The sequence below is a fragment of the Oncorhynchus kisutch genome, linkage group LG6, assembly GCF_002021735.2.
Source record: "Oncorhynchus kisutch isolate 150728-3 linkage group LG6, Okis_V2, whole genome shotgun sequence".
NCBI lineage: Eukaryota > Metazoa > Chordata > Actinopteri > Salmoniformes > Salmonidae > Oncorhynchus > Oncorhynchus kisutch.
The window spans coordinates 71,976,272-72,004,208 of record NC_034179.2 but is presented as its reverse complement, the minus strand read 5'-3'; the positions used below and the strand labels follow the sequence as shown (position 1 = coordinate 72,004,208).

General features: G+C 41.8%; 2 protein-coding genes across 5 annotated transcripts; both read right to left on the bottom strand.

The window, feature by feature from the left end:
• Window positions 1-1,460: 1,460 nt before the first annotated feature.
• On the bottom strand, window positions 1,461-16,095 carry LOC109893349 (MICAL-like protein 2). Of its 4 annotated transcripts, none has more exons than XM_020486541.2 (18): window positions 15,707-16,095; window positions 14,772-14,820; window positions 12,758-12,899; window positions 12,207-12,385; window positions 8,774-8,907; window positions 8,187-8,693; window positions 7,898-8,055; window positions 7,476-7,551; window positions 6,817-7,022; window positions 6,587-6,697; window positions 6,431-6,499; window positions 6,210-6,274; window positions 5,915-6,032; window positions 4,702-4,804; window positions 4,537-4,610; window positions 4,296-4,410; window positions 2,846-2,892; window positions 1,461-2,765 (listed from the first exon to the last, which is right to left on the bottom strand). In XM_020486541.2, exons 1-18 carry the CDS (start codon window positions 15,847-15,849, stop codon window positions 2,683-2,685), a joined length of 2,379 nt encoding a protein of 792 aa, XP_020342130.1. In that variant the 5' UTR covers window positions 15,850-16,095; the 3' UTR covers window positions 1,461-2,682. The 4 variants fall into 4 exon arrangements, with proteins under 4 accessions (XP_020342130.1, XP_020342131.1, XP_031683232.1 ...); XM_020486542.2 differs by having other exon boundaries at window positions 5,915-6,008; XM_031827372.1 differs by having other exon boundaries at window positions 6,431-6,490.
• A 4,284-nt stretch (window positions 16,096-20,379) lies between these two features.
• LOC109891931 (paired mesoderm homeobox protein 2-like) lies at window positions 20,380-22,598 on the bottom strand. Its single transcript, XM_031825928.1, has 3 exons — window positions 21,933-22,598; window positions 21,438-21,595; window positions 20,380-21,140 (listed from the first exon to the last, which is right to left on the bottom strand). The coding sequence occupies exons 1-3, from the start codon at window positions 22,165-22,167 to the stop codon at window positions 20,700-20,702; spliced, it is 834 nt and encodes a 277-aa protein (XP_031681788.1). The 5' UTR covers window positions 22,168-22,598; the 3' UTR covers window positions 20,380-20,699.
• Window positions 22,599-27,937: the final 5,339 nt, after the last annotated feature.

Below are 27,937 nucleotides of genomic sequence, written 5' to 3'. Positions count from 1 at the left end.
ATAAGTCATAAAGTCTTTCCCGTTCACTTAGTGTTGGTCTTACAGCCTAGCAACTCATAGAACATTTCTGTCTCTGTACAAATATTATGATCTCTCTGATGAGAATTAAGTCTCCAGCCTGGATGGCCAATAAATTAGAGGCACGCTTCTCGTTTACTCATCAGAGCTAATGAGCCTGATAAAATTACCTCGAGGATCATAATTACAAGCTAGTGGCAGAGACTCTGGCACTCTGAATGAGTACAACGCGCACACACACAAACTCACAGAAACACATTTTACACAGAGGGGTTTAACACACAGGCCCTCAAAAATACTTACTGGTGCAATGTAACTATAGCAATTTTGGCTAAAATGATAAACTATAAATCACACTATTGATGGTTAGTGTACTTGATTGTAAAACTTGCAATACAATGTTCTTCCATGCCATAATATCTCACGATCCTCCACATTGAGACTTACTGGTAAGAATACCTGTCTGTAGAGTATGGCACAAATCCATATAAAAAATATATTACAATTAATTGAATGTAAAACCCTGAAGTCAGTCAGTATAACATATGTATTTTGTTAGAGCCAGTACAACACATTATTGCCACCCTTTCATACAGATGAACCACTCCATCAGTAAAGGTGTATTTTGATGGACAGTGTGGACACAAGAGCTCACCTCAGAGGATTTTGTTTCAGCACATTCACAGGATGAATTGTTTTACTTATGAATATTAATGTCCCTCTAATTTGAGGCCGTTGTTAATGCTTGTCGCTAGGAGCCTGGAAAATCAGGTCCCATTCCTGTTAAAACCATGTATTAGACACCCCCCTGACACTAAGCCCTCGCCTTTGATTCTTAATTGCAGAAGCGCAAGCATTTGCAGTAGATGGGGCGCAAAGCTTTAATTAACTCTATCACACGTATTCTGTCTTGACTGTCACCCACATCACGCATGGTGTACTGCACCAATATCATCCCCAGTTCCTCTCAGCTAGAAAGATGCCGTTCCAAGTTCATGATCACAATTTCATGCATCTTCAATTGGGGATATGTTGTTTATAAGTAGCTGCAAATATGGTGACGTGAACAAATTATCTTGATGCCTTCCCTAAAACCCACATTAAATGCAGAAAAGTATGTAGCTCTGAACAATAACTTCTGAGTTTTGATACTTAAGTAGTGTCCCGGCATAGCTGGTCCAGAACCAAAGCACTTTGGATGAGGACTGTGATCTGTACGGTAAAAATCAGGCTGTAACTTTGTGCTTCTATGAGATAGAACTCAAGGATCGGTTAAGATTTTTCATTAAGAACTGAACAGTCTCTCACGTGAAGAAATCAATTCAACATACATCCCCTACAGTTGAAGGAACATGTTAATTGAAACTATAAAATATCGTGACCGATAATTGCTTAAAGGCCAACTTAAACTTAAAGTTAGATACGAGTGCTTTCAAAAGAAAGGATGTTCAAATGATTTATTGGACAACAAACTCATTTCAATTAAAAATATAAATACACATTATGTACAGATTAATTTAACATTCCTTCCAATTTTTTAAAGTCACGAGACACTGGGACCTGTGCATACCTCAAACAGCAGTTTCACAGATGACGCCAAATGCCAACAATGTTTACTTAAAACAATGCTTCAGTAGATCATTCTATACTAATGCATGTTTAATTAAACCAGGTTTAAGATTAAAAGCTCAATACAACCACTAGTCTATAAGCCTTTTCCTGTGCATAAGCTACTGCTCTACGTAAGCTTTCACAATGTTATTGCATCAGCAGAGTTGGAACTTTTTGCAGCATTTATAAAATTAGCAAAGAAATTAACTGTCTGTACTGTGGCGAATTGGATTCAGGTTCCTGCCTGGTTCCTGTAAGGTAAAACCATGGTGCCACCTACAGCACGACAGGAGAAATACAGCCTTTAAAATGTGGCAGTGTAGAACACGCTGCTCACCACTTCACTGGTCTAGACAGATTCCACTCAAAATGTTACTGTTTGTAATAACATACTTTTTGGAAGCATAATAAAATACATTGGTATTAAAATAGACACACTGGAGCTAAAACATCACTCATAAAGGCACTCTTCTTTTGATACTAACTTCTTAAATCACAGTGATATGGATTCTCCTTCACCATTATCCGGTGCAACAATACCAGTTACATCATTTTGCATTTGACTCATTCTAACAGTGACTCTTGAACACCTCTTCACAACAATCACAAACTAGATGTGTGGGGGGGAAAAAGTTACAAAGTTAAGCAAACCATGAGCTAAATTGTGATCTTAGATATACACCACACCTTACAAGGGACAAAAACAGCACATTATGATCAGTCAAGTGTCATGAGACCCATCTCAAGAACAACTGAACACTAAATGAAGAGTGAAAGCCTGGAGTCTTCTCAAACAAAAAGCATTTCTAAATAAACCTTTGCGACGAAACCCCAACTTGATCTGATAAGTAGCTGAAAAAAGTTGGTCTTTGACATTCAGATCTTTCAGGATGAGCAACAGACAATCTTGTTACTTATTAGCGCAACTCCAATACCAGCATGAACACAAGTTGGTGTACACACGCACTTGAAAATATAAACCCTATTTAAATACAATCCAGACACATTGGAAAACGCCCCCCCCCCCCCCCCCCCCAGAGCAGGGTAGAACAATCAAAACACGGCGACCTTTTTACTACTTTTTCGTCTGAACAGCATTTTGAAGGACTTCCTCTTGATTTTGGATTTTTTAAGTCCTGTCCACCAGAACAAAGAGAGAAAATGACATTAAGGAACATCCCAGGATTTAAAGACAGTGGCATTTTAAAATACTCACCAAGAGTCTGCATCATTTCATTCAACTGCTGATCCTCTTCATCTTCCCTAAAATAGAGAAAATGTTTAGGTTTTTCAAGTTACACATCCAGCTTGACCTCAGTGAACGCTTGAGACCATTTCAGATATTGAAATGCTCTTCACATTAAAAAAGAAAACGGTTCACAACTAGAGGTCGACCGACTATGATTTTTCAACGCAGATACCGATTATTTGGAGGACCAAAAAGCCGATACCAATTAATCGTCCGATTTTTTATTTATAATAACAATTACAACAATACTGAATGAACACTTATTTTAACTTAATATAATACATCAATAAAATCAATTTAGCCTCAAGTAAATAATGAAATATGTTCAATTTTGTTTAAATAATGCAAAAACAAAGTGTTGGAGAAGTAAAAGTGCAATACCTGCTATGTAAGAAAGCTAACGTTTCAGTTCCTTATGCAGAACATATGAAAGCTCGTGGTTCCTTTTAACACGAGTCTTCAATATTCCCAGGTAAGAAGTTTTAGGTTGTAGTTATAGGAATTATAGGACTACTTCCCTCTATACCATTTGTATTTCATTAACCTTTGACTATTGGATGTTCTTATAGGCACTTTAGTATTGCCAGTGTAACAGTATAGCTTCCGTCCCTCTCCTCGCTCCTCCCTGGGCTCGAACCAGCAACACAACGACAACAGCCACCATCGAAGCAGCGTTACCCATGCAGAGCAAGGGGAACAACCACTAGAAGGCTCAGAGCGAGTGATGTTTGAAACTCAATTAGTGCGCGCTAACTAGTTAGCCATTTCACTTCGGTTACACCAGCCTCATCTTGAGAGTTGATAGGCTTGAAGTCATAAACAGCGCAATGCTTGACACACAACGAAGAACTGCTGGCAAAACGTACGAAAGTGCTGTTTGAATTGATGTTTACGCGCCTGCTTCTGCCTACCACTGCTCAGTCAGATACTTGTATGCTCAGTCAGATTCTATGCAACACAGGACACGCTAGATAATATCTAGTAATATCAACCATGTGTAGTTAACTAGTGATTATGATTGATTGTTTATTATAAGATAAGTTTAATGCTAGCTAGCAACTTACCTTGGCTTACTGCATTCACGTAACAGGCAGACTCCTTGTGGAGTGCAACGAGAGAGAGAGAGGCAGGTCGTTATTGCGTTGGACTAGTTAACTGTAAGGTTGCAAGATTGGATCCCGAGCTGACAAGGTGAAAATCTGTCGTTCTGCCCCTGAACGAGGCAGTTAACCCACCGTTCCTAGGCAGTCATTGAAAATAAGAATGTGTTCTTAACTGACTTGCCTAGTAAAATATGAAATTTGCTATGAAAACTTGAAATCGGCCCTAATTAATTGGCCCTTCCGATTAATCGGTCGACCTCCAGTCACAACTCGCATCAAATTGTGCAAGCAATAAAGTTGCGCTATTTCCCTACCTGAGCCTGTCTTCATCCAGTCCTTCTACAATGGCGTTTCTACCGTTCACAATCTCCATCAGCCTCTCCATCAGACTGCTCTCTCGCCGAAGCTCCTCTGTCGACTTCAGATGATCTGTGACACCAGAGACAAGACCTATGTTAGACATAGGAGCACTACACTACAACATGGTAGCTGCTGATCTGTTAGGGCGATGTAAAGTGAACAGTTGAGGTGCTGTGTGAACATTGTGCCTCCTACCTGGTTTCTCCAACAGTCTGCGCAGCTCACCCTCCACCCCAGGCTGCTGCTCCTCCAGGTCTTGAGTCTTAGCTCTGACAAATGCAATAAGTGATTTTTAAGCCATTGTAAACCCGAAATAGTGCAGATAGATTTGGGTAACATTTAAACTTAACAAGTACTCACATGTACACAAGCTCTGACTCCCTCCTAATGCATGTCTGCTTCTTTTGGATCAGGTTGAACCAGTCAACCATCAGAGGGTCCATCAAAATGTCCCCCTTGCCCTCTGCAAAAGGCCAGTGAAGTTCATTGGCAATACATAAAATAACATCTATTTTTGCAGGACTTACGAACAAAATGAATCAGTGTTCCAGTCCAACATGCACATTGAGCCTTTGTCAGTGCCTAAGGGCTGTGGGTATACAAGCACACCAGCCACAACCAATAGTACAAACTGGGCTGAGAGAGAAGAGTGTCCCATTAACTCCCCCTGCCTCCTATCAGCAGGACAGACAGGTGCATGTAAGGAGTGAGGGAGTAAAGCAGTGAACCGGATAATAATATTAATATAACTGTGCCCAGATGGTGACCTTGAGCAGAGCAATCAGGCCCCCCTACTGCTCCTGCTCTGTTTGCAGCCACATCCAGTCTCTGGGGCTGGTCAGCTCTTCACCACCACCACCACCTCGCTATCACTCAAGGGAGATGGATAGTATCAGAGAGGGAAAAGGTGCCCTCATGTGGGCAGTGCCTGCCTCTCGCCTCATTGGGCCGTAGAGGAGGGAAATGGAACCTGTTCGCCAGTCACACCTCTCCCCTCCAGGCTGTGTGGGTTTGGATTCCTGTGTAAAGTCCCAGGTGGGATGCAGGGATAAAATGCTCACCATCAGAGCACAACTCAAAACTGAGAATAGTGGAGGGACTGGGCCATTTGAATTGAAGTACATTAATAAATATCTAATCATAAAGGCTGGTCTATTTGGAAGTTTACTTGGAAATAAACTTTGATAGAAGGGGAGAATCTCAATTGCACACTCTCCCCTTCTCAAAACCCATTGGAGAAGGTCAGAGGGGAGGGGCTTCTGGCTTTCTCATCCAACGGGTTGAGGAGGAGCAGGCAATTGAGATTCTCCCATGGTGTCCTTCAAACTCCTGTCCTTACAAAAGACCCAGTTAAGGTTGAAACATGGTCAGTCTTCTTTAACATAACTGTGTGCAGAATCACTTGTCCTTTAAGTCCTTCAAAAGCCAGACCAGTCCCAAAACCAATAACTTAACTAAAATGGCAAAGCGAGAAAGTGTATGCAGAAGACCTCCCTCCCACTGGCAATCGCAATTAGTCAACATCAACAGAGGGCGGGACACTGGGAGTAAAGGGAAGTTCAATGGAAAGTACCTTCCTCACAGCTGCGAAGCCTCTTCTCCATCTCCACTCCCTTCCTCTCCAAGTCAGCCAGGATGTCTTCAATATCACGCAGCTCCTTCACCATCTGGTCCATGGGGATATGATGGGACTTACATTGAACAAAACAAAGAAAAACCCCATGGTGTCAATTGCTAATCCTGTGTAATTATTTAACTGACATGAAAATGTCATAAGAATTTGACATTATCACATAGGATAGTTATTTCCTCTGATAAGCTCTAGTAACATGCCACTCTTTATGTATGAGACATAACTGATAACTTACCGAGGGTGACCTCATTTCAGACTGGGAGGTGTTTGTGGGTGACAAATACTTTCCATTTTTGGAGCCTAAGAGGTAGATAAAAGAGGATTATTACATATTTAATGGCTGACAATCAAGACTTAACTTCGGAAAATAAACAAGCTAGGACATATAAAAAAGAATATTAAAACATCAATGGTTGAGACAATGTCTGGTAATAGAAAGTGAAGGCCCAGTCTAACCTGTGGAGCTCTGGCGAAGCTGTTTAGGAGATATAGGGGGAGAATTGCCATCCGTTGAGCCTAAAAAAACTAAATGTAACAGATTAATAAACTGCAATATATAGATTACAAATATATTGTGGCAATACAATCACTAAATGGAGTTCTTGTCTTTACCCGATCCTGCAAAGCTGTGGTGAGGCTTATTTGGAGTGGGAACCCTGTGCCAGACAGGAACCAGGGGAGGAGTGGACAACAGAGGAGTAGAATAATTCCCATTTTTACTACCTAGAAGGTGAAGCGGGATATAATTTAAAATCCCAACAAGTCTTTGAAAATGTTTAGGGTCTCAAATGATTGAGTAATCACTACTCTGCCAAGTTTAGAGTATAATAAAAAGCATGTACCCAAGCCTCCAGAGCCGCAATGGGGCTGCTTGGGAGACGGAGCTCTGTGAGACACCGGGCCAGGTGGAGGAGGGTTGAAGGCAGGTGGGGGAATCGGAGGAGAGGTAGAGCGGATGTTGACGACGATACTAGTAGCTAAAGACTTCAAGATGGCTTCAGGATTGGGTTTCTCAACAATGATCGCTTGGTTCTCAGAGTCAGAGGTCCTGGAGAAAGAGGGTGCATGTAAGGAACAGGAAAATATTGGAATTTTGGATTGAACATACAGTAAGTACAAAAAGAACATTCAGCCTCACCTTATATTTAGAAATAATGGAGGTGAGAAAACAGTGGAGGGGGTCATCAGGGGGAATTCTGGGAAACTAGTTAGTGGTGCACTAGGGTTCATTTCAGCCATAGCACTCCTTGGGACTTGTGAGGATGGGGGAGGAGAGTGGCTGCAATTTGAGCCAGTCAGCCATAACAGAGCAGGGCGAGGCAGGATGAATCCGCAGGCTGGAGGTGTGGATACATGAGACACCCAACTGGTTAGCTCTCCAGATCAGATATATAATTGAATCTCACCCGGGTGACAATACCTGCCTTCCCTTTGTGTGGATGTACAGGATTAGATAGAAAGTGGTTAATAAATAGATAACAGATGAGCAGTCCAAACTTACTTCAGTCCTGGTCCATTTTTAACAGGCTTGAGCTTTGATCGCCAGTTAACAGGAGCTTCTGCACGGTCTGCATTTACTGCCAAAGAAATACATTTTGAAAGGAGACTATTATTCAAGCTCAAATTCTACAACACAATTTAGTGTTAAAAAACAACAACATTAAAAAAGAGGGCTAAACAAGCTGGGATGTCCAAATTAAAAAAGGCTGTGAAGACTGCTAATGCACTAGCAGCTCATCTTATTTTCATGCTCTTAAAATAGACTTTTGTTAAACTGTATGGAAATGCTGTTCGCGGCTACACCCTTGTTTTAACAAGGTAATCGAAAGCGTTCCAGCTTTTGAAGTTTCCCTTATGACCCATTGTAAAAACATGATCGTGATAAAGAAGTTCTGAAAATGAAGTGGAATTGAAAAAGCGTGCCTTTGATGGTGGAGGATACGGTTGTTGGTCTGGCGCTGGCTTTGTTGACGGTGTTAAGCAATTCCTTATTGCTGGTGAAGAGTTGTCCTGCTGTGCCTGGCCCACATTCAGCCTGCTTCCAGCTGGGGAAGTCATCTGAGCTTACCATATCTTCAAACCTGGGAAGCAATACTATCACCATTAGGTTTGGAAATGTACATTTAATATTAGCTGACATCCACAAAATGAGATGAACTGTTCACACTTGAAGACTAAAAGCCTGTAGGTAAACACATAAGCCTTTTCTCACCTCCTTTCTGCTGGTCGGATAACAAAGTATCTGGTGTTATTGTTGTTGCAGTTCGCCTCAACTAGTTTCTTGGTAATGACGGCCCTGGCTCGGTTCTTCTCTTCCTCGGGACTCAGGGGCACCCTCGGCAGTACTGAGGGCTTCTGGCTGCTGGAGGGGACCTCTGGGGTGGAGGAAGATGACTGGAAGAACCTCTGCCGTGCTGCCTGGGTTCTCTGGGCCGAGCTGGTCCATGGTTGGGGAGCTGGGGTGGTGGTCTCCACGGGCTTCAAGACACCCTTGATGGGAGTCAAAGGCACAGAGGTGGGGCCGGACACAGACTGGACTCTGCTGGTTTCACTTTTGGATTCAACGTTGGCACTTGGGCATCCGGTCTGGATGACAACCCCAGAGGGAGGCTTGTTGTAGTCATTCTTGGTGTTCTGGTGGTCATTACAGATGAAGCAACCTGGCTCCTTCCCTGGTTTATAGGCCCCAGCCAGGAGGACGTTGGAGCATTCACTGCACCTGGTGAAAGGTGCAACAAAGGTATCAACATGTTTTAACCATAATGATGGAGCTGCTGTCTGTTTAAAGCGGACATTTACTTGAAGCAGCTCCTGTGGTAAAGCTTCCCATCGATGAAGTGCCGCTGGACCAGATGAACGTGGCATTTGCACACAACACATTTACTGCTGAGAGTGCCCGTCTTATTGGAGCTCTCCACCAATACATCAGTCTTCTGTGGAGGGGAGAGAGAACAATTAAGTGTTTGTCATGTACTCATGTAAAAAAATATATTTAAAAAAGTCTGTCAACTGCGTTTATTTTCAGCAAAAATATGTCATGTTCATATAAATATTTACACAAGATTCAACAGCTGAGACATACTGAACAAGTTCCACAGACATGTGATTAATTAAATGTGTCCCTGAACAAAGGGGGGGGGGGGGGTTGGGTCAAAAGTAAGTCAGTATCTGGTGTGGCCACCAGCTGCATTAAGCACTGCAGTGCATCTCCTCATGGACTGCACCAGCTTTATCAGTCCTTGCTGTGAGATGTTACCCCACTCTTCCACCAAGGCACCTGCAAGTTCACAGACATTTCTGGGGGGGGGGGCTAGCCCTCACCCTCTGATCCAACAGATCTCAGGCAAGATCCGGGCTCTTCGCTGGCCATGGCAGAACACTGCCATTCCTGTCTTGCAGGAAATCACACACAGAACAAGCCATATGGCTGGTGGCATTGTCATGCTGGAGGGTCTTGTCAAAATGATCCTGCAGGAAGGGTACCACATGAGGTAGGTGGAGGCCTTCCCTGTAACTAATGCACACCGTTGAGATATGCCTGCAATTACAACAAGCTCAGTCCTATGATGCTGTGACACACCGCCCCAGACCAGGAAGGACCTTCCACCAAATCACTCCCACTTCAGAGTACAGGCCTTGGTGTAACACTCATTCCTTCGACGATAAACTCAAACGCAACCCCAACCCCTGGTGAGACAAAACAGTCAGTGAAGAGCACTTTTTGCCAGTCCTGTCTGGTCCAGTGACGGTGGTTTGTGCCCATAGGCAACGTTGTTGACGGTGATGTCTGGTGAGGACCTGCCTTACAACAGGCCTACAAACCGGACAGTCTGAGCACTGATGGAGGGATTGTGCATTCCTGGTGTAACTTGGGCAGTTGTTGCCATCCTGTACCTGTCCCGCAGGTGTGATGTTCGGATGTACCGATATTGTTACACGTGGTCTGCCACTGCGAGGACAATCAGCTGTCCGTCCTGTCTCCCTGTAGGGCTGTCTTAGACGTCTCACAGTACGGACAATGCAACTTATTGCCCTGGCCACATCTGCAGTCCTCATGCGTCCTTGCAGCATGCCTAAGGCATGTTCACGCAGATGAGCAGGCACGCTGGGCATCTTTCTTTTGGTGTTTTTCCAGAGTCAATAGAAAGGCCTCTTTAGTGTCCTAAGTTTTCATAACTGTGACCTTAATTGCATACCGTCTGTAAGCTGTTAGTGTCTATATGACCGTTCCACAGGTGCATGTTGATTAATTGTTTATGATCAATTGAACGACCATGGGAAACAGTGTTTAAACTGTTTACAATGAAGATATCTTTGAAAGACAGGGTCCTGAAAAAGGGATGTTTCTTTTTTTTGCTGAGTTTAGATACATTACATGACCCAAGGTATGTGGACACCTGCTCATCAAACATCTCATTCCAAAATCATGGGCATTCATTTGGAGTTGGTCCCCCTTTACCGCTATAACAGCCTCCACTCTTCTGGGAAGGCTTTCCACTACATGTTGGAACACTGCTGCAGGAACTTGCTTCCAGTCAGCCACAACAGCATTAGTGAGTTCGGGCACTGATGTTGGGCAATGAGGCCTGGCTCGCAGTTGGCAGGCCAATTCATCACAAAGGTATTAGATGGAGTTAAGGTCAGGGGTCTGTGTCAACAAAACAAAGGAGATGATCATGGACTTCAGAAAACAGCGGAGCACCCCCCTATCCACATCGACAGGACAGCAGTGGTGAAGGTGGAAAGCTTTAAGTTCCTCGGCGTACACATCACAGACAAACTTAAATGGTCCACCCACACAGACAGCGTTGTGAAGGAGGCACAACAGCGCCTCTTCAACCTCAAGAGGCTGAAGAAATTTGGCTCGTCATTCAAACTTTTACAGATGCACAATCGAGAGAATCCTGTCGGGCGGGATCACCGCCTGGAACAGCAACTGCTCCACCCACAACCGTAAGGCTCTCCAGAGGGTAGTGAGGTCTGCACAGCGCATCACCGGGGGCAAACTACCTGCCCTCCAGGACACCTACACCACCCGAGCCACTGTCTGTTCTCACCCCGCTATCATCCAGAAGGTGAGGTCAGTACAGGTGCATCAAAGAGGGGAACGAGAGACTGATAAACAGCTTCCAGCTCAAGGCCATCAGACTGGTTAACAGCCATCACTAACATTGAGTGGCTGCTGCCAACATAGACTCAAATCTCTAGCCACTTTAATAACTAAAAATTGGATGTAATAAATGTATCACTAGTCACTTTAAACAATGCCACTTTATATTATGTTTACATACCCTACATTACACATCTCATATGTATATACTGTACCATCTACTGCATCTTACCTATGCCGTTCGGCCATCCATGTATTTATATGTACATATTCTTATCCATTCCCTTACACTTGTGTGTATATAAGGTAGTGGTTGTGAAATTGTTAGATTACTTGTTAGAGATTACTGCATGGTCAGAACTAGAAGCATAAGCATTTCACTACATTCGGCATTAACATCTGTTAACCATGTGTATGTGACCAATAAAATGTTGATTTGATTTTGATTCGTCACTCCAGAAAAAGCATTTCCACTGCTCCAGAGGCCAATGGGGGCGAGCATTACACCACTCGAGCCAACGCTTGGCATTGCGATCTTAAGCTTGTGGCCGCTCGGCCATGTAAACCCATTTCATGAAGCTCCTGACAAACAGTTATTGTGCTGATGTTGCTTCCAGAGGCAGTTTGGAACTCAGTCGTGAGCGTTGCAACAGAGGACAGATGATTTTTTTACACACTACAGCACACGGCAGTCCCGTTCTGTGAGCTTGTGTGGCTGACCACATCGCAGCTGAGCCATTGTTGCTCCTTGACGTTTCCACTTCATAATAACAGCACTTACAGTTGACTGGGGCAGCGCTAGCAGGGCAGACAATTTATGACTTGACGTGTTGGAAAGGTGGCATCCTATGACTGTGCCACATTGAAAGTCACTGAGCTCTGCAGTAAGGCCATTCCACTGCCAATGTTTGTCTACAGAGATTGCATGGCTGTGTGCTTGTATTGATACACTTGTCAGCAACGGGTGTGGCTGAAATAGCCGAATCCACTCATTTGAAGGCGTGTCCACATACTTTTGCATATATAGTGTACATTCAGTAGTTCATCAAAATGTATACCTGTCAAACATCTGATAAAAAAGTTTATTTTTAAAGACATTAGAGACATGTGTACTCCTCTAACCTGAACAGCAGCTGTGGTTGCTTTGGGGGAGGTTTTCACCATGAGAGAGGAAGGAGGTGGATGATTCTCTATGGCCATTTTATACACCATGGTTTTGGCCACCACCGGGAAATTCTTCTTTCCACATGGCTCCTCCTTGGAGCCCTCTGCTGGTCTTTTCACAGCACCCACCCCTCCAACTGGAAAAAACATTGGCCATCAGATATCAGAGGGTTGAGCCACAATACTCTAGTCTATGATACATGAACCAATAGCTCAGTAGAGATGCTTTGTGCATGTGAAACTGAAATAGTTTGGATATACAACATCTTATAAACCAATAACCATAAACAATTTGAAAAAAAAAGACATTTGCCAAGTTTACTACTGATTGTAAGGATAAGTACATTACACTAAACAGGTTTGAAGCAACGTTTTCACCCGAATTAACACGACACCTGTGTACTTTACACAATCACCTTAACACCTCACCAGGAAAGGAAATACTTATAGTGCAACATATAGGCTAGTGCTCCAATGTAACAAAGCTGCCTCAAGTCAGACAGTCTTACTAGGGTTGCGTCCGTGGAAGTAGTTGTAGTACTGGGAGACGTAGGTGAGGACGCTCAGTCGGTCTGGGATCCTCAGGGCCACCATGTCCTCTGCATCCAGCAGAGCAGCGATCCCCAGCTTGTCCTCTGCAACCCGGAAAGCCTGAATTTATAAAGCCATAGAGAGCCAAAAATTAGAGGGGTCAGGTGTATTGGAGTACCCCCTAGTAAGCAGAACACATAACGGTTTGTAAAAATGTACAACATTTGCTTTGTAAATATTTAAAAAAGCTGAGGTAGGAAGGAGAAATTGTACATAATTTGAATAACACTTTCCCAATGTTCTGGAGGGTTTCTTAATATAGAAAGCAGCTACTTAATTTAACTGTAAACAAGCCAGACAAAATGGTCTCTTTAGAAATAGAAAATCGTAAAGTCCAGCCAGCAGCTGTTTGTGGCCCCATGCTAGGGAGGTCTGGACAGGGGGTGAATAATGAATAGCACATTTCCTGTGCACACTCAGCCCTGGGAAGAAGGAGGGAGAACGGGGCATTGTTCAGGATCAACCTGGACGTGCTCATTAAAATGTTAAAGTACAGCCTTGCAGAACGGCATATCCGTTCATGTTGGAGGAGGAGAAAGGCCAAACAACTTCTACATTTGAGATTCTCTGTATAATAGTAACGGAATTGTTGCTGTACCGTAACGAAACAGAGTCTGGACAAGACAAATGCATATTTGTAGTCTGCAGTGACAGATATACCCACCACAGAGAGAAACCTGAGACACACATGAAGGACTGGGACCTCCTTGTCATGAAATACAGAGGATTACTATCAATGTGTATAGGACTACCTCAGACTAAAAATAAATAGCTACACAAAATGGGTGTTTGGACTCCACCATGGGGGAATTCCTTCCTAGCTGGTTGGTCAAATAGACTAGCATTACTAAAACTGAGAGAATTTTTATTTATTTAAATACACTGGTTTAAAACACGTTCTTCTTATGCAACATCCCAAGCACTGCTGTCTCACCATACTGTCTAACATTTGTAAATGGACCTTTTTCATGCGGATCGAGTAGCCCACGGATAACAGTAAGCCTCATTCATAATGAATAACCCAGGGAGTCTCTTCTGGTACTCAGGTTCTTAACAGACGCTGTGGGGGATCGGCACGACTAGCAGCTAGTGTTTTGCAACAGATCCTGGAGTGCATAGAACACTATGAGGTCTGTAATCCTCAAAAACTGAGGAAACCAGCACAGAGAGAATGACTAAATTATGGACAAGTCGCAGCTGCTTGACTCATTCTTATCCCAACACACTTCCTGGTGTGAAGGAAAGAGGGGGGGAGGGGGGGAGGGGGGGGGGGGGGGGCGGAAGACAAAAGAGTTGGTCAAATAATTCCACAAAGAGTAAGCTGGCATCTGTCAAAGTATCAATATAAATGAGTGTAACTAGCCAAAGTCACTACCAAGTGAATTGTTTACACAGTGTAAGACTGACTTGACACACTCCATACAACTCGCAGATGACGGTTTCCCAAACTACAGTTGGTATTTGAATAACCTTGCCTGGGACATGAAATCCTAGGAATACATTTTGTCCAGTTATCAACTGGGAAAGACGTTCTGCATTTGGCCACTGCGTTTACATACTATGCATGCTACAAGCAATAAGTCACATTTATGGTGAGCTATCATTCTTTTCACGAGTTGCATTTAACATCACCCTTCAGAGCAAAACTTGTTTGCCCCAGTTCAAGAGACAGACCTCTGAGATATATATATATATATCAAAATAACCATGAATTGACTTGTGCACAATTCCAGTCCTTTGGAGACTTCGCTAATAAAAAAAAAATAGGCCTGAATGTTACAAAGGACTTGATGCATTTCTAACAATGCAATCCCCTCAAACACAAACCAACTGACTTCCTGATAAGATGGTCAAACAGTTCAGTATGGTCATGTCAATGTACAACCTTTAACTGTGATGTTGTTACATGCATAAATAGACAGTAAATCTTACCAAGTTGTTGTTGTCAAAAATATCCTCTTTATTCAAGGAGTCGTAGTCTCTGAATATAGAACACAGGGAAATGAATAATTCACATTGTGGAGGTTGATCAATGGTTATTCTCATGTGAATTTGGGTGACTAACTGCCCTGTTCAAGGAAAATAACCAGGTTTCTGGGATACATCCAAAATAATATTCTAGTCCACTAGTACAGCAAGAAATCTTGTGGGAATGGTTATGCTGTGAGGTTTCTTTCTGTTTGCCTAGATAAATATAGGTTAAATAAAAGTAAAAAATTATCAACCAAATTTTGTCAATCCTTTGGCTAAAAGGACGCTGGAGAGGGGGGGATTCCCGCCACCATTGTTAGACAGGAAGCCACTGGGAACACTTCAAAATAAATAGAACATGATCACAAATATCACTTTATTTATAATTGTATGTAGTGTTCGAGGGATTACATTAGGCCTAACGTTACATGACAACATTACTTTAAAAAAAATTTAAAAAGATTATTTGAAGCTATAGCCTAAGCTACAAAATGTGTTTGCAAAGTAGAAGACAAAATGACAAAAAACATTAACTGTTTGGTTATAAGGTACGTCGACAGTAGGCCAAGGTTTCACAAACTCAGTTTCGCCATAACATTACACAGCTGATTCAAATCAGGTAATCAAGCTTTGATCATCGGAATCAGCTGTGTACTGTTATGGCAACAAACAAAAAAAGTGCACCGAGTTTGGGAAACGCCGAGGTCGGTTATTCATAATATGATTCAAAATATTACAAATTTTAACTGTAACGTTAAAGCTAACAGCAAATCCCCATCGAAGTGTTTGGACCTATTGATTGTTTCCAGCTGGTAATGATGTTGCACCTGATTAACCATTCCGTTGAACATCAATTCTTCACCCAAATCTATATTTTAAGTAATTATAATACTTACATTAGGTCCGGTCTGTATTTATGGATAAGCGCACAGAACGCCAACCCGTCCCTAAAAGAAGTTGTCATGTTGATGATAGCCACATCTCGGTACCCATTGCACTGAAGTTTGCACCACTGTTGAAGCGCCTTGATGGCAGCCATCCTTCCCGGAGCGCGTCCTGTCAAATAAATGACTTCCGAAAAAATATATACCAAAGAGAAGTTTTCAACCAGTGGGTGTTATGTCTTATTTCAGGTGATATGCAGGTAGTAGAAAGCAAGATACCGATTACCACGAAAGAAAAGCCAGTTCAAACTGTTCAGTGTTCAATCATCAGCTGATGCTCGCGACTGATACGCTACCATTGCATACCTCATGAAAAAGTATATTGGCGTGACGCAAGGGGGCGAGGCTCTGGTTCAGTAGCCTAGTTAACGCTGTTAATTACCATTTTACACCGTGACATAATTGCACTTTTTAATAATCATAGTGTGGCAATTAATCGGTCATTTTTAGTGTCTGTCCGGTTATTAAATATTCATTTGCATTATGTCCTGAATAGTCTATTTCAGAGAGGTAATAATTGGCATAAAAGTATATATATATATAATCAATGTTTACACTATTGTTGAAGTCTGTGTAGTTTTAATATCAATAGTTTTCATGGACAAAATAGGCTATAGGCCTACATTAACGCACTAATGAGCAGACGTTAGTGTTGAAGCCTTAATGAGCAACTCAATTAGGCTATGAATACAAAGGATTCGGCTGAGCCCTTGTTTGCTCATTTGCATATGGGTTATTTGCATATGGGGCATTTTCCTTCGAAAAACCAATGATACATATTTTAAGTTACAAGTTGCAAACTCAGAAGAGGCTTAAGGTCTCCATTAAACGAATTAATCCAGACCCACTGACCCATTTTGGGTCACCAATGGTGGTTTCAAATTTGACCCAAATGATATGGGCTCAAATGAATCCAGAACAACTTGAGTGTGTCTGAAATTTGAGTAACATAGGAGAAACTGACCCACCAAGAACTCGACAACCTCAACTAGATGCATAACCTACAAAGAGATTAGATGGACATTGATATATTTACACACAGCAAAAAAAATAAACATTTACTTGGTGTAAATAATACAAGTAGCCTAATACAAAGTAGGAACAACATACCAATAAAAGAAAACAAAATACATTGGGAAAAACTTGTGTAGTAACAATACAATTACACTAAAACGTTTTATTAACATGTTTTTATATATATGAATTGTTTTAACATAATAGCAAAATATGTGTTACCAGACCTTGAAATCTGCAGAATATAAAGATATGGATAGTTGAATTATTACTGAAGCAAATGCACACTGGCAATAAATATGCTGCTGACAATGAATATACAATAATGATTGAATAAAGGAAGGACAGTTATGATAATACCTATGGGGTTTTCTCGTTTGGGCAAAAGAACGTCCTCCGTCCTCTCTCCTCCATGACCAGGAAACCGATAAGTGGTCAAGAGTGTGTCAAGTCATTAGTAGGCAAACGAAAGTGTCCTCCCCTTCTCGATAGCAAATTTTCATCAAGGATATTCATGTGTATCCTACCGCGGAAGTTTTTAAATCTTCCACATCCCCTTGGAATCAGCTTTTGTTTTGTCAGAGGAGAAAAACATGCACACGTTTAAAAACAATATGCTACTTATTGTTTGTTTTATCTACAAAATCTCTTGCACAATTAACTTCATTTGTTTTGATCACTTTACACTTATTTTGGGATCCACCCCAGTAAACGTAATTTTCCTAATGACGAGTGAGTGGAGAAGGACCGTATCATTTCAATTGAGCGCATTTCCACCAAGTTCACTCCTCGCCGACTGTCCTCGATTAACTTTTTCCTTTTTCAAAGGAGGCAAGAGAGGACGGAGGAGGTGAGAAAATCTAATTGATAAAAGGCCCATGAATGGAGAAGAGATTTCATTACCAGAGGGGGGCACTGTTAGACTACAGAGAGACTTTTGAAAACATACAGAAGACCCAAACTAACACTCAAGCAGAGCCAGCCTTGGGCATAAGTGACATAGGCGCTTGACCCATGGCCTTTATGGTGCCCTCAACTAAAGAAAATGAGTCGGGGACTCAACTTAATGTTGAGCTTTAGAATAGGATAATACACAAGGTGCAATGTCGTGCATTTTGCATTAGCAGTTTTCCTCTTGCTATGTCAGTCACTCAATTAGCTCGTCAGGTAGCATTTTTTAGATTGGTAAATTAGTCTACCTAGCTATCTAAACTTGTAGTAATTACCTACCGGGCACGAAGGGCATGTGTGCATGAGCCCCCTTTGATTTGGTTAGTCACTCTCAATCAGATATCATATTAACATGCTATAAGTCATGGCAAAATATGTAGAATTTCAGTAAATATTCTGTACAACTGCACATTTTTCTCTCCGCGCCATGGCAAAATGTGTAGAATTGCAGGAAATTAAATTTAAAACTTCAAATGTTTCTCTCTGCTGTCAAGAGGGCCCCCAAAAGGTTAAGGCCGGCCCTGCACTCAAGATTTACATTCTCCATTCATTAAAATCTTTCCAACACCCTATTCATATCCCCAGATTCTGCATTGGAATTTGCAGTGACCTTGGCAAAGTGGTGTCATATCCCATGTTTCTTCCACAGAACTAAAGGCTGTTCATGTCATACAGGAGATTGGCCATACAAAAAAGGCCAACGTCTAAGCCCGAAGGAAGTGCTCTGACTGTGAGGCTGAAAATCCATTAGACTTGGAACAGCTGCTCTTTCCATGCTCTGAAAATCAACATAATACAGTTTAGTAGGACAAATAGTGCCACCTCTGGAAAAGTAGTGATAATGATGATACAGGCAATTCTTATAGTCCCATCCTGTAAATATGTTTTAGCCGACTGTACTTTTTTAACATCGATATACGGTATAGCTCAAGACGATACAATATGTGAGTCGTCTTAATATACATTTCAACAATACCTATAAAAAATACAAACAGTGATAGCCTCTCTGATGTATTTAAATGACAGCACTGTTGTAAAAAGTTCATCTTTCTCAGCAAAAAACAACATGTATTTGCCTCTTAATCTTCAGAAAGCGTTCCTGTCATTGGGGCCAGTCATTTTTCAGACACTTCCATTGTTTCCTTCGAGGGCCTGTGGCAGCACGCAGACATCCTGCCTCTCGGTCTGCAGTGAAGGTAATAGGATAGCCCTGGCCAGGGTTGGGCTTGTCATCGATGAGATCATTGAGAAGTCATCAGAGCGTTTCCTGTTTTAATTGGACCCTAATCTGATGGCTAATGTAAGAGCATTTAGTCACCAGTAATACAGCAGAAAGACCCTGGGGTGATGGATGAAGATCAGGACTGCATATCTGAGTTTTACATGTGTTATGTACAGATTTATTTAGGCGTGAAAAACCATGAATGTATTAAATTAAGAATTTATTCTGAATTGACTCACCCGGGTAAATAAAGGTTCAATAAAATGAACCAACTCAGTTGGGAATGTGAAACGATAACAATGTTATCTTTGTCTCATGTGTTCAAGAGTTCAAGATAGTGAATGATAGAAACTGAAATTGTTCAGCCAGATTCCAAGAACACAGGATGAGATGTTACTATCCTTTGTGCAAGTATAAAGAAACATTAAGAATAAAATGTTAAGATGTTACTATGGATATACTATATATTTATAAGATGTTACTATGGATATACTATATATTTATAAGATGTTGTTATGGAAATACTATATATTTACAAGATGTTGCTATGGATAACCTATATATTTATAAGATGTTGCTATGGATAACCTATATATTTATAAGATGTTGCTATGGATAACCTATATATTTATAAGATGTTGCTATGGATAACCTATATATTTATAAGATGTTGCTATGGATAACCTATATATTAATAAGATGTTGCTGTGGATAACCTATATATTTATAAGATGTTGCTATGGATAACCTATATATTTATAAGATGTTGCTATGGATAACCTATATATTTATAAGATGTTGCTATGGATAACCTATATATTTATAAGATGTTGCTATGGATAACCTATATATTTATAAGATGTTGCTATGGATAACCTATATATTTATAAGATGTTGCTATGGATAACCTATATATTTATAAGATGTTGCTATGGATAACCTATATATTTATAAGATGTTGCTGTGGATAACCTATATATTTATAAGATGTTGCTATGGATAACCTATATATTTATAAGATGTTGCTATGGATAACCAATATATTTATAAGATGTTGCTATGGATAACCTATATATTTATAAGATGTTGCTATGGATAACCTATATATTTATAAGATGTTGCTATGGATAACCTATATATTTATAAGATGTTGCTATGGATAACCTATATATTTATAAGATGTTACTATGGATAACCTATATATTTATAAGATGTTGCTGTGGATATACTATATATTTATACGACGTTTATTCTATACATTTATAAGATGTTACTATGGATATACTATACATTTATAAGATGTTACTATGTATATACTATACATTTATAAGATGTTACTATGGATATACTATACATTTATAAGCTGTTACTATGGATATACTATACATTTATAAGCTGTTACTATGGATATTCTATACATTTATAAGCTGTTACTATGGATATTCTATACATTTATAAGCTGTTACTATGGCAATACTATATATTCACCTCATCCTAGTCTGAGCATTTAAAATACATGTTTAGCGTGATTGTTGATAGAAAAAGATGTCCAGTACAGAAAAATAATGGCATTTCAAAACACAATACATTTATATAATACTAAACAAAAAATCAGCACCTTTTGTAAATGTTAGTTCATATCCTCATTGAATCACAGAATGAATAAAACCAAGGATGGGGTATTTAGGCAAGTTGCCTCAACCATGATGAGGTCTTAGGGACCTGTTTGCAAAAGCCATGCAGAGAGAAAGAGCCATATCAGTTTCTCTCTCTGTCATCAGTGTTCTGTGTTTGTGTCTGCAGTGCTGATGTCTCTTCTCCTCCTGACCTGACCACAGTGCTATGGATCTCAGCCTCGTGCTCCCTGGCCTTGGCCCTCAGCTTGGCAATGCTACAGCAGCGGAACTCTTCTGGACTGGGCCCCTCCATCCCCTCCCATTCCCCTGCTGGCCCCTGAATCATACCCTGTATGGGGGTGGTCATCACAGCAGAACGAGGTACTTTAGTCCAGGGATAGCTTCCTTTCTCCTGCCTCCTCTCCCAGTGCTCGCCGTCAGAACTCTCTAGCTCCGGTAAGCTCTTGTTGGGTTTGTCTGTTGTTGTGTCCTCGGCATTGTCCTTCCTGGGAAAGGGCTCTCCTAGCTGGCCCTGCAACTTCAGCTGCCTCCGCATCTTAGCCCGGCGGTTCTGAAACCACACCTGGTGAAAATGGAACCAATGTAATATGTAGTATATGAGAGAGTGAAATCTCTTACAATGCAAAACATTCGTTTCGAAAAATGTTTCAGTATCCACTAGATTTAACAGTTTTTTTGATGTATTCATAAACAAATAATATATATATATATATATATATATATATATATATATATATATATATATAAAATACAGTAACATTGTGGCATGAAAGCTGATAGAAACAGAGATGGCTTCTAGAAATCAGAGTTCATGCATTAGTGACAATGGTTTGGAATGAAGAGGGTGTTGGGACAGTACCTGCACTCTGGCCTCGATGAGGTCCAGTCTGAGGGCCAGTGCTTCCCTCATGAAGACGTCAGGGTAGTGGGTGTTCTCAAAGGTCTTCTCTAGCTCCTCCAGCTGCCAGCTGCTGTAGTTGGCCCGCGCACGACGCTGCTTCACTGGCCTCTGTTCATCTGGAAAGCACAGCACAACCACCAATTACACAATCGCCAACGGTTGACAAGGAACTAATGGCTCTAGATTGGATAATTAGCGCCGCCGTTCATTAGGCCCTCTTTAACCGTGCTTGATAATTGATTGTTTGTTAGGAGCTGTTAGGAAAATCTTTTGTAAACATTTACACTGCCATTAGACAGTGCTCAATGAGTCTCTATGAGAAAATAAATTCCACCAACTAATAAGCCAACACGTATCTGTAATAAATTGTCACACATGAATGTAAATATCCATGTGCTCTCCAAAGTTACAGTAATTCTGACATTCTAAGGCAGACTCTTGGTTGGAACTCACCCATGCTGGCCGTGAACTGCCCCATCCCAGCTGCCTGTGTGGCCAGGAACAGAGCCTCTTTGCAGGGCTCTGGTTGCAAGTAACTCCGCAGGGACTCATAGCTGATCAGGGGCCCAGGGATCAGGATCTGTGAAGGGGAGCCCAGTCTGGTGGGGAACGCAGGGAACAAGTGAGCTGCGGAGGAGTGGAAGACTGCAGGTAGAAGAGTGGAGACCAGCTGCCCAGGGCCAAACATTATCCAAAAGCTCTTAGAGGAGTCCAGAGTCTTAAGTGTCAATCCACTGGTATAAAGGGAACAGTCTGATACCAAAACAATGGGACGTATCTCAGGAGCACTTCACAACATCAGACTAAACATTCTTGTTGAGGTTGGCACAAGATGGAGCAGAGCCAAGTCTTGAGGCTTCTTTACCACAGTGAAATCAGATAGGGCTGTTAATGAAGTACATCACCAGATCCAGAATGACAGAAATCACACAATCTTCCACCATCAATTCTGAGGGATGAATTGCAGTCATCAGCCATACACTGACTCTCGATCCAGAAGGCTACCTAAGATGAAGGTTGAAATGGAGACTCAGGAGGAGTTCAGGTGAGATGCAGGTGATGGGTGGGGAGGCGAGAGAGGACTGCACTCAGCAGGTAAGGGGGTCTCACCTTAGTCTGGTGAGGTTCTCTCTCCTATCCTGCTGTTCCCCCCTCCTTCCTTAGCAGTCACATGACTCACAGTGGGCCCAGACTGACTCCTGGGTGTGAGAGAGAGGGCTGGGCTTCAGAGAAATGGAGACAGGAATGTGAATCTGACCCATGATCCATCCCCAGGTAGATTTTCACACCACGGTATCATTCAATCAAAGTCCATTTAGAAACACAGTGTACACTTTATCTTCTTCAACACACCAATCCCATACAATGTTTTGCATTCAACTTACATTATAGCAGCACCTTCCACTCTCCATTTAATGCTGCACTCTGCATGGATTTGGTGTCTGAGGTTTACTTTGAACAAGTTAAGACATCTTTTAGCTTCGTAAATTTCAATCAAAGTGATGGATCAGACATCAAAGTGTGGAAATGACATTTAAAAAAAAACAACGCTTGAACGTTCAGTTGAACACGTACACCACAAATATTTGAGAATATCGCTCGTCTTTCAATTAATAGTTGTCAAGCAGAAGAAGAAGAAACGATTCCGATGACAAACTGGTACAGCCCTTCAGAGAGGATCAAAACAGGCTCAAAGGTGCCAAACACAGAGCCACTGTTGCCAAGGTAAACAAGTTCACGCTAATTACACCACCTAATTGACATGAAGTTGAATGATGACAATTAGCTGGATCGAAAATGTTTACCTAACACTTATTTCCTGATCCGATGTTCATTTTGGATGTTAGATACACTAAATGCAGTCATTATACACCCCAGAAATGTATGCAATTAAAAAGAATTGCTTTCCTAATAGCTAGGTCTAATCTTTCAAATGGAACGTTCAACAAAAACAATGGAAATGCTGTCATTAAATGACTAAAGTGGTCCCATCTAGTCTCTACTGGTCTTCCATCTAAAATAGGATCACCTGTTCAAATAGAAGGTATTGTTTGGTCTTCGGGCTGAAGACAGAGTTCACTGACAATGGCTGTGGGTCAGGGCTCCTTGGCCTTTGAAAACAGATTGAGCTTTTGGAATTTGCACCTATTTCATGTCACGCAGATTTTTATTTTTTATTAAAACGTCTCCTCTTTCTCTCCAAGTAATATACACAATCCTAACATAAAGACTATAACAAATACATTGACACAGAGATTCCAATCAATAGGGAATTAATGGGAATAATGATCACCGCAAGCGTTGGAATTGTAAATATTGTGAATTTGTATGATTGTTTGCAGGGCTCCCTTGGGTTCAATGGGATTTTCCAAGTTGAAATACATTTAAATAAAATTGAATAAACCCATAAAAAGGTATTACCAGTGTTATACACAGATGCAAGCAGGTTTTGTTACTGTGTAATAAGTTAGAGTTACTCAATCCCTCTTTCATGTCATCAGGTAAACTGTCCCAAATCACAGCTTAGTACGGGGCCTCAAAGTAAATCTCCACACATGCTGGAAGGAAGGTAATACAGCACTGTACTCCAACAGACCGTGACAGAGAGAGAGCATTCTCTCACATAAGAGCTACACGTATCCACTACAAAACGTATACACAATAATTAGGTCTCATACGTTCACACACACATTCTCTCTCACACACACATGCACGCACGCACGCACACAGACAGAGAGACACACACACACTCTTTCGAGAGAAAGAGTCAACTCACATTGCTGTGCATACTCTTAAAGATCATCCACACCCTTTCCCAAGCAGCCCAGCTGTGGCCCCAGTGTTGAAGGATCTCTGATGAGTTGATCATGATGGGGACTGACTGTCTATCATGTGAATGAAACACAGGTGTGTCAATTCATCCGGAGATACGCATCACCTAACACACCCCGCTAAATGCTTATCAGATCAGACGGCGGCTTGAACACGGCACTGTCATGGTTGTCACCACAGACTGGCGGTTTGAACTGCATACCTTTGATCAGTTCCAGAACATCCGCAGGAGACATCTGGCCAAAGCCATGCTCCCAACACCAGGGGAAGGTGAATCACTGTCTAATCAGAGGACAGCACCTCTCTCCTCTCCAGTGGGGCTTTCATCCACACCTGTTCAAACACTTAATAAAGCCGACGCACAGGTATAGAGGTCAATAGACAAACATCAGAAATGCCTTGACAATCTCTATGTTAAGATGAATCTGTGAGCATGTTTATTGGTGCGTGTGACAATGAGGCATCAATGTTCACTCTGCTCCAGCAGCCCCCAGTCATTTCTTGGCTTTGCCATTTCTCCAGTCATTTCTTGGCTTTGCCATTTCTAAAGAAAAAAGGAAACTAGATTAAAAGTGTCTAGTTTGAAGGGTGGGTAAATAAACATTGTTTGTGGGTTAGCACTGAATACTGAATGGCCATCTCTGTTCCATTTGTCCTTGGCACACAGGTAGACAGAGGGATTTCTGAGATGTCTGAAAGTGCTGTGTTTGGTCTGTCCCGGGTTCCTCTAATGCCCATTGATCCAGCTAATCAGGGGAGAAATTGGTGAAAAACCAGCAGGGTGGATTAGCCATCAGTAAGGGGCTCGTGTACAAATGAGCTGCATGTGGATAATTGAAGGAGGCATTAGGACAACAATGGCAGTGGCTCACACCAGTCTTCACTAGTCTCTCAGGTATTCCCAGGTCCCTGGATCACATGGCAGCCTGTGAAATCCACAGTAGGCTTAAATAAATATCACAGCATCATTAGTGGGCATTCAACATTTGGGGCAAAATGCACATTCTCCATGGATTTAAAAAACCCACCAAGGTTGTTGTGCCTCATTTTCCATGACTGACTTCAGTTTGAAATGGGCTTGTTTGAGATCGTATATATGGTTTACAAATGTAAATGTAAAGGGATAGAGGACAAGAGAAGCAACACAAGGAATGTTGGAATGAGAAATGCCAATACTCTGCAGTATAAGACCAACACAAAGAGCAGCTCTTTAGGTTAGTGCAGTGTTCGGCAATACATTTACCATACATAACAAAAGCCTTCAATGTTCTTTTTAAAGGACATTTGAAACTGGCTCAACTATCAGATTTAACTGTGGATGTGTTAGTACAGGACCTTAGATGACAGAGATTGGGAACAACGCACAATGTCATTAGAATGACACTTCAAAACATCCGACTAAAGTTCTGCCAAATGTCTTGTGAAGATGGATGATGTTCGTTGGTGTCATGGGACTGTGCATATGGCTGGTGTCATTTGCAGTCTGTAATAAGCAGCAAAGAACACTGATAAGATCAACTTTTAATGAGAGCATAAGTGAAGCTTAAGGGTTGTCACTTAACTGTCTGCTGCTAATGACTTTTCAGATTGCCTGGCAGATTTTTCAGACAGGGTCGACCTAAACTCACATTTTTATTTCCGATTCATTTCAAATTGTCAAAAAAAAATGCCATATGAAATCACAGCAAGGTTATCTCATCATCGGTTGCTTGTGGTTGCACTTACTCTCATTGACCATCTTGAACTTTAAATCAAAACATGGCAGTACAATTGAATTCTGTCTGTTATTAAATGATTGTGATGGATGTGTTTGTCACATCCAGGGAAGACAAAGGGACATGTGTTTTAGAGCAGAGGAAGCCCCTATCTGCTCGATGCCTCACTCTCTCTGGTTGCTAAGAGTATCCTGCAGAGAGCAGCCTGATTGGTTTAGTCCTGGATCACTGGCTATGGGATAAAGCTGAGAGCCCAACCTGCTTTTCATGACAAAACGTTCAAGGGAAAGCGGCCACGATCCAAGAGCAATCACACTTTAGGCTTCAAAGTGCCAGGGGAAAAGAGAGGCGAGAGCCGGTCCACATTTCTTCCACGCCGGCCAAGTGCAACTCATGCGTGGAGGAAGACGAGATGATCTAAGTAAAGGAAGACAGGTGTGCTGGGCAGGTAGAGGCACATCGCAGCACCTCCCAGGGGTGAGTGAGAGACAAGGACTCACCCCCACCTTCCTGCACTGTCCACTTTCACATGAACTAGCAAATCAACATTAAAACAATTCTTTAAACTCATCTTTATGGGTTTGCAATCTGTGACTTTTCATAAAGCCATGATAGGGCTGTTACAAAATAGCTCATGTGCAGCAGTAAAAATGACTAACTCGGAGCATGGCACATTGAGACGGCTTTAGTACAGACCACAGCACCAGGTGCTTCTGAGGGCATCAAACGCTAGTCTGATGTGATGATGAATCAAGGCAGAGGTTATTAGCATGTCAGTGTCCCATTTGGCTAGTTAATGACAGCCCTCTCTTTCCATCTCCTCCTCCTCACTGGCTGTCACTCATCTCTGTTCCGCCTCACTGCCACCAAGCCAATAGGATGCTGGCGCCTCACCAAGAGCCCAGGCAGCTATGGCATCTGTTGCTAGCTGATGGATAACCACAAACACAACTTTCAACTCCAGACACCTTACAGGTGCAATTAACTCATTAACCAAAAAACAAACAGTGGGAGGAGAGCACAGACAAGTAGAACAATTGCAGTAGATAGTTTAAAAGCAATAGATTTCTAACAAATTTGGAAAAGTATAGATATAAAAATGCACTCAAAACAAATGCGAGGCAACATGTTTTCAAATACAAATTAAATAATACAGGAGGCTTTTTTTGTGAAGAAATTGTAGCACAATTGTTTGCACTACAAGCAATAGGAAACATATTTGGACAATTAGTCAACCCATCCAAGAGTCTTTTTCATTCCAATTTGTATCCAATTGACTATGCACAGCAGCACATATAACAGTGACAGAATCACTTGCACATTTGAAGACATATCCACCCCAAGCTTCCGATCTATTATGACATGTTAAAAGGGTAGCAGCGAGCAGATCATTGGACATGTGTGGACCTCATTGAAGGAGGCTGCTTTCATCAGCCCCATGTGTGCAGTATGTAGAGTGGCTGTCAGTCCCAACGGACAACAGCGTCCCCTGACCCACCAGTGCGGGCATGTTCCACCTTCACATAGGATTCTCCCATCACTAACCAACTGCTTCCTCTCCATGTCTCACCACGTAATCCAACACCAGCAGAGTACATTTCAGTGCTGGCCAAAACAGCCTGCCCACATGCAGCCTTCAAAACAGCGCTTTGGTCTGTGTGATTGAACAATTACTGCCTTGGCTAATTTCCCATAAATGGGTGAGGAAGGAACACTTAGCTGGGTTACCTGCATGCCTGCACGTTGTCTCGTCTACCCCTTTGACTCCATCGAGAGGGTTTCTGATGAAGTCAGTGACACTGGGCAAAACAACTCACACTTTCATGGCAAATTGGTTTCCATCGCATGCCTTTAATTTGTCTTCTACACCCCAGTGAAAAGAGTGCATAACTATGACAGCCATTTCAAACA